General features: G+C 46.6%; 1 protein-coding gene across 1 annotated transcript in view; it reads right to left on the bottom strand.

Moving 5' to 3' along the window:
- Positions 1–7,593, bottom strand: part of GPSM1 (G-protein signaling modulator 1) — a 68,624-nt gene that overhangs the window by 14,126 nt on the left and 46,905 nt on the right. The window contains exon 11 of the mRNA XM_015417109.1: positions 1,794–1,953. Within this exon, the coding sequence (XP_015272595.1) occupies positions 1,794–1,953 (160 nt within the window). The remainder of the gene's footprint in view (positions 1–1,793; positions 1,954–7,593) is intronic.

The raw sequence follows: 7,593 nt of genomic DNA, 5'->3' as shown, positions 1-7,593 counted from the left end.
CCCTGCTTCCGGATCTTGGAAGGTACGGCATCAGATATCCCCTGCTTCCGGATCTTGGAAGGTACGGCATCAGATATCCCCTGCTTCCGGATCTTGGAAGGTACGGCATCAGATATCCCCTGCTTCCGGATCTTGGAAGGTACGGCATCAGATATCCCCTGCTTCCGGATCTTGGAAGGTACGGCATCAGATATCCCCTGCTTCCGGATCTTGGAAGGTACGGCATCAGATATCCCCTGCTTCCGGATCTTGGAAGGTACGGGGTGGTCTTTTATCGGCGTCGATCGTTTCGGTGCCGAAGCATCGATTGCGACCGTCGACGTCGATGGTCCCGAAACGGGAGGACAAGTGTCCGCAGCCAGGGTGGACATCGAGGCGTGCCCGGACGTGTCCAACGGCGAAGACGACTGTGGAGATAGCGCCTTCTCCATCAAAGCCAAGTGCAGACGAGCTGCCCTGTTTTTTCTCGTCTGGTTCGAGAATTTCTGGCAATGTCCGCACTTAGAAACACAGTGCGACTCCCCTAAACAGACGAGGCAAAGCGAATGCCCGTCGGTGGGAGATATTTTAAGGCCGCAAGTCTTACACCGTTTGAAACAACCCCACCGCGGGGCCATAGGCCAGCGGAGGGGGAAACGTTAAAGACAAGGAACAAACACACCGAAGAAAAAAATGCTAACTACAAAAAACAAAATAAAGAAAAGGAAACTAACTAAACGCAAGTTTAGCAAAAAGTTAGGTACTTAACAGACCGAAGCAGAAGGCGTCCTACCAGCGCGGCGGTCAGAAAAGAACTGGCGGGATCTGCGTGCCCCTCCTTGGTCATGCGCAGTGGAGCCGGCGCGTGACCTGGGAGAGGCGCGAAAATCCCTTTTGCTAGCTACCGGTACCGAGAAGGTCAGCGCAGGCGCAGTATATCCCAAGGGTGTGATGCACAGAGACCACGAAGAAGATTGTTCGCTTTCTCTTCACTCGCTGGCCCTTATCTGGCTTCCTGACCTTGAAGCTTCGCGCTCTCTCCTTCCCTGGGAACCTGCAGTCGTTTCTTTGCGCACATAGGGCTAGCACCTCTGATTGGCCTAACTCCATCAGAAGACCCCGCTTTGAATGCAGTATATCTTTCCCCCTCCTGGCCAGTGGGTTAGCTTTTGCACAGAATGTATGTACCAATGACCTGCTACTACTGAACTCAATAAACTTGATCCTTCTAAGGAACGTTGTTGAGCCTGAGTGCCGTGGGACTCTGGCACTGATCAACTACTGGGCTTGGGAGACGGCAGATGCCCAGCCCCCCGGTGGCCTTGCGGAAGCCGGGCTCCACTGGAAGCAAGAAAGCTGCCTGGAGACAGGCTGGTCCCTTTTGTTAAAGAGTTTTCAAAATTACAATGCTATAGTACCTTGACATCCATAACCCTTCTCTCCCCTCCAAAGCTGACAAAAACACGGGGGGCAGAAATGGAAGAAAGCAAAACAGGAAGACGGAGAAAATACCCAACGAGTTAGTGTCACTGAAATTTTGGAGGAGGGGTTTCTTATCATGTCTCACAGGCAGGGCAGAAACAGGGGTCATTAATGCTTGCATGGCTGTCCTCGCAGCTGGGTTTATCCCACAGAGACAACAGCTGTAAGTTCCTGCGGATCCTACACTGGGCTTGATCCCTCTAACATGGCCTGCCTCTGGGCTGTGGGCCCCAAAGCCCCTGAGCGAGGAGGGACACCTTCCTTTGCAGAGCATTGTTACAAACAGAGACTTGGACCACAAATAAGCAAAGGGCAGCCCAGTCCATACTTACACATTCTCTCCTCCAGGACAGGCCGTGGTGTGGGGGCGGCTTCTCCCGTCTCCTTCTGGCATTCCTCCAGTGTACAGCGCTGGTCATCCATTCGTTTGCTCTGGAATTTGCTCAGCAAGTCAAAGAAGCACTCCTCTTCTGAAGGGGCCCTCTTGATTTTCTGGAAAGAATAAGGGAAAAAAAATTATAGCACAGTCCATAGCTGGTTTTCCACTGTCTGTCTAAATCAGACAATCCCAGAAGTAGACTATGTAGGCCTCAACTGTTCTTCATTTCAAAATGGGACATTGAAATACTCAGTAGCTAGTCCTAGTTTCAGTGCTTTGCAAATTGTTCCTGGGGCTAGTTTGACTAATTACTTATATAATCCACATTAAAACTACACTAAAATGGTTTTACAGGGGGATTGGATGGAGTGAATTCTACTGGAAGAATTCAACTGGTCAATACACCACATTTCAGGATCTTGTGCATACCCTTGAGAGAGCATTAGAAGAGCCCTGCTGATCCAAGACTACTGCTCCAGCATCCAGTTTCACACAATGGCCAACCAGTGTCCATGAAGGGCTAGCAGAGGCCAAGGCCTTCCTGATATTGTCAGCTAGCTGCCATTTCTGTGTAGTCTACCCTTCCCTGTTCCCGCTTGCTTGCAGCTCAGCAGCTTGCCGTAAACATGCCAGGGAGACTGTGGGAACTAGACACCGTCATCAGTCTGGCCTTGTGAAGTAGGGAGGACTTGGGGTCCACATTTGGTGTGAATTTTTCTGCTCTCAGGAAACCCTGCGACTCTCCCGCTCATTATGTAATCTCCCACCGGGAGTCTTCCCGCCCGCGCGCTCGAAGTTCATTTGCTTAGCTAATTGCCTTGCCCAGCTATACGTGTGCTGCTAGATAGTTGCTTTGGTGATCTCACGGAAAACCGTGGGAAGGAGGTATGTTATGCTGCCTAGAAACATTATGCTCCCAGGCCCGATGGCGCACGCGGGAAGTCCCGCAATTGGGCCTCAGCTGTTTGAATGTACTATAACCGGTCATGCTCCAGGCTGTTTCCCCATTCCTAACAGTGATCCTGTACATGCACCTATAGCTTCAAATAAAGTAAAACCTTTCTACAAGAGTGTACTTCATTGATGCTGTGGGGAAGCCTGACATATTGGGATGTTCCCGCCTTCTAGTTATTCCTAACAATAATCCTGTGGACATGGTACCAGTCTTGTACACTAATAAAGCATAACGCTTCTTAGGAAACGTGTGTGAAGAGTTACTTGCTGTGGAACCTGACAGATATGGCCTCCCAGCACTGGTATTCAGAAGCTTCCTACATCTGTATATGGAGGCTACCTTCACTCACCACCAGTGTTCCCTCTAAGCTGAGTTAGTGTGAAGTAGCTCACAGTTTTTTCAGCCTCCAGGTCACAGTTTTTTGTCTTAGCTCAGGAAGGATGGCTCCAGAACAAACTAATTTATGCAGCAGCCAAATCGCTCACTCACAACTTTAATTCCAGGAGCTCACAGAGTAGAATTTTTGCTCACAAGACTCCACAGCTCAGAGGGAGCCTCGCTCACCACGACAGTTTAGTAGCCATTGATTGACCTCTCCCCTCCATGAATCCAATTCTCTTTTAAAGCTATTTACACTTGTGACCACTAAAGCAAATTCCATAATTTAATTTCTCATTTATTTAATTTTTAAAATTTACTTTCTTTGTAACCCACCTTTCTCACGGAGACTCAAGGCGGGTTACAGAACATAAAACAATACCATCAGGCACCATCAGGCATCCAGTGTGCAATGAGACAGAGCAGAACAGTCTTGTCAGATTTTTGGTTCAGATTGTTCACCTTTAAGCCATTTAACCACAGCAGTAAAGCACTGGTTCTTCTGGACCTCTGTAGCACAACTGCGTCATTTGGATATAGAAATAGAGAAGGGTGTCTCCAACATATTGCCAATGCCAATTCCCAAACTATGAATGATGTTTGGGTAGGGTTTTACATAGAGATCGAGTCGTATGGGGGATAAGACTGATGCCTGAGGAACCCCACAGGATGGCCAGTGGTCTCCCTCAGCAGTCCCCTGAGTCCTGCCCATCAGGATAAGTTTAAACCAATCCAAGGCACCTCCCTTAATCCCTACTTCTGACTCCAGACACCTTACTAAGATGGCATGCTCCACAGTACCAGAGGCTACTGATAAATCCAGTAAGAGCAACAAAGCGGCATAGCCCTTGTCTGCATTTCAATGGAGATCACTGAGTAATGCCACCAGTACTGACTTCCTCCCACAGCCTAGTCTGAAACCAGACTGAAAGGAGTCCAGAGCAGATTATTCATCTAGGAAGGACTGGAGTTCTTCTGCAACAGCTCTCTCTATCATCTTGCTCAGCAAGGGCAAATTAGAAACCAGGCAGTAAATGGCCACATCATTATTCTCTGGGAATTATTTTTTTAAGTAGTGGATGGATGAATGCCTGTTTTAGTGACCAAGGAATGGTGTCCTGAGTCAGTGACTGATTTATGATGGACATCAGGTACTCATGGATGTGGTCCTTACATTATTTCAGGAATCACGATGTTGTTCAGTCGCACAGTCGAGTCCGACTCTTCGCGACCCCATGGACCAGATCACGCCAGGCCTTCCTGTCTTCCGCCGTCCTCTGAAGTTTGCTCAATTTCATGTTCGTTGCATCTGTGATACTGTCTAACCATCTCATTCCTTGCCCTCACCGTCTTCTTTGACCTTCAATCTTCCCCAGCATCAGGGTCTTCTCCAGTGAGTGCTCCCTTCTCATTTGGTGGCCAGTGAGTGCTCCCTTCTCATTTGGTGGCCAAAGTATTGGAGCTTCAGTTTCATTATCTGGCTTTCCAGAGAACAGTCAGGGTTGATTTCTTTTAGGATTGACTGGTTTGATCTTCTTGCAGTCCAAGGGACTCTCAAGAGTCTTCTCCAGCACCATAGTTCAAAAGAATCTATTCTTCGGCACTCGGCCTTCCTTATAGTCCAACTCTTGCAGCCATATATGACTACTGGGAATACAATTGCTTTGACCATGCGGACTTTTGTTGGCAGGGTGATGTCTCTACTTTTTATCATGCTGTTGAGGTTCAAAATCACTTTCCTCCCAAGGAGCAGGCGTCTTTTAATTTCATGGCTGCTGTCACAGTCTGCGGTGATCTGGGATCCCAGGAACGTGAAGTCTGTCACTACTTCCACGACTTCCCCTTCTATTTGCCATGGGGCCGGATGCCATGATCTTAGTTTTGTTGATGTTGACCTTCAAGTCCACTTTTGCGCTCTCCTCTTTTACCCTGAGCAAGAGGCTCTTTAGGTCCTCTTCACTTTCTGCCATTAGAGTGGTATCGTCTGCATATCTGAGGTTGTTGATCTTTTCCCCAGCAATCTTAATTCCCACTTGTGATTCATCATGATGGACAACAGTAAAATTAACATTCTCCTGCAAACCATTTTTAATTGCAAGACATACTAACAGGTGTCTCTGTGATCTGAGTTCGCTCAATATAGACAGGTGAGATCCAAATGGGCATTCATTGCTTAAAGGTTGCATGTGCCCTTGTCTCTCGGGGACAACTCTCCAAGTAAGGGACATGACAGTCTGTGACTGTCACGACAGAGCCAGGGGGTTGGGCAGAGAGGGAGAGTCAATAAGCAAGTCCAAGAGTCAGCCAGAGAGATCAACAAGAGTCCAAGCAAACGGTTCCAAACACACAAAGCCAAGCCGTAGTCAAACGTTACCAATAGTCAGAGTCCAAGCCAGTATCGTAGTCAGGAAGTGTAGCCAGGGATCAAGAGCCAGAGGGTTCGCCAAAACACGGACTGGATGCAGAACACAGTGGTATAGGTGTTGACGTTGTTGTCTGTGCAGGCACATATCTGCCCGGTGCTGCGTTACCTGCACTGGCTGCCTATTGAATTGTAGATCCATTTCAAGATGTTGGTGACATATCACCAACATCAACACCTATACCACTGTGTTCTGCACTAGCTACAATTTCCGGAGCAGAGTCAAGGGAAGCCCCATGTAGAGAGAATTACAGTGGTCTAATCTGGAAGTGACCATTGCATGGATCACTGCAGCCAGATTGTGGGGGGTGAGGTATGGGGCCAACTGCCTAACTTGCATCTGATATTCAAATCCATTTTTACTTACTGCTTTTCTTCACTTGCACACTGTCAAGATTTAGATTTGAATTTTTCGCATATAGTGAGCATAGCTGTCAGAAAGGCACTGGATTGGATTGAGGCAAGATGCGCATGAGGATTGTTCCAGACGGCCTCTTGTATGGTCATGGGGAAAAGTAGGGGGTTGAAGTGGCTTTATCCAGTCAGCTTGATCTCTTCTGGTTAACAATTTGATTTTATTTGTTAACATCATTGTTTTGTGATAGGTTGATATGTCAGGGTAGTTTAAGCCACGTTGAGAGCTGCATTGTCGGAGTCTAGTGAAACTTATTCTTGGGTTTTTGTGATGCCACAAGAAAGAGTTGAGAGTGTTTTGCCATGGTCTGAGGAGATCAGAAGATTTCATTTATTTATTAGAGTAATGGGAATTGCACAAAAAAGGAAGAGTAACTTAGGGAACACATAGGATTTAATTAGATGTAGTCTGTCAAGAAAAGGAGGTAGTTGTTTGTCCCATTTATTTAAATCCGATCTGATTTCCTGGAGTTTATTGATATGATTGACTTTCAGTAAATCTTTAGAGTGCAGGGTATTCGGATACCAAGAAATTTACCAGCCCATTGGAAGGTGTAGTGATGGTGGATATGTAGTTCAGTCTCACAAGGTATGTTGATTGGAAGTATGCAGGACTTTGATTAATTTTGAGACCCGATATTTGACTGAAGGTCTTGAGCATTTCTTGGAGACAAGTTAAGGTAATTTCCAGTTTTGTGAGAAAGAGGAGAATGTTGTCGGCAAACATGCTAAGCTTGAAGGTGTGAGGACCCAATTTGACACCATATATGTCCACGTTGTGTCAAATTGCATCAGCCAGAGTTTACAAAGCCATTGCAAAGAGAATCAGTGACAGAGGGCAGCCCTGTCTAGTCCCTCTTTACAGAGTAAATTTATTGAAGGTGACACCACTGATTTAGATTTGAGCACTTGGTTATGAGTAGATTGCTTTTATTGACCGAAAGAAGTTGTCTCCAAAGCCCATGTGTTGAAGGAGTGCAATTAGATACGGCGTTTCAAGAGAGTCGAAGTCCTTCTCTATAGCTAGTGAAAACAGAATTGCCTCCGAATGGGCCTTTTCACGTGTCGAGAAGATGTTTAGGGTATTGTAGAGCTTGTCTGTTATGTCTCTGCCCAGCATCAATCCGGCCTGATCTTGATGTATGTAGTTCAGTATAAGTGAATTAAGCCTTTTTGCAATGATTGCTCTAAAGATTTTATAATCTTGTGTTAGATCCCAAATCAGGAGAATAGATCCACGTTCAAAATGAAGCAAGATTTATTTCCAAAGCATGGTTGATCACGAACATACAGAAATTGTTAGGAATAACTACAATGCCCAGGGAAGGTGTATTAAAGGAACTTCAAACAAGGTTTAAACCAATGAGCTCATTTCCCTCTTTAGGTTACAGATTAGAAAAGGCGCGAAGCGGCCTGAGAACAGCAACGGCCAGTTCCATAAACACTCGTTGAGTTCACACGGGAAACCTAAACAAGCCAGAGCGTAAAGACACAATACCCCATCACACCAGCTGGAGAACCTTGGCAGTTACAGATGCCTAACATGAAAAGAATAACAACTACAGGAGTGAGGGACGGGCAGGG

The sequence above is a fragment of the Gekko japonicus genome, unplaced genomic scaffold (genome assembly GCF_001447785.1).
Source record: "Gekko japonicus isolate JY-2015 unplaced genomic scaffold, Gekko_japonicus_V1.1 scaffold867, whole genome shotgun sequence".
Lineage (NCBI taxonomy): Eukaryota > Metazoa > Chordata > Lepidosauria > Squamata > Gekkonidae > Gekko > Gekko japonicus.
Note: the sequence above shows the minus strand (reverse complement) of the source record. Positions and strands in the feature narration are given on the sequence as shown.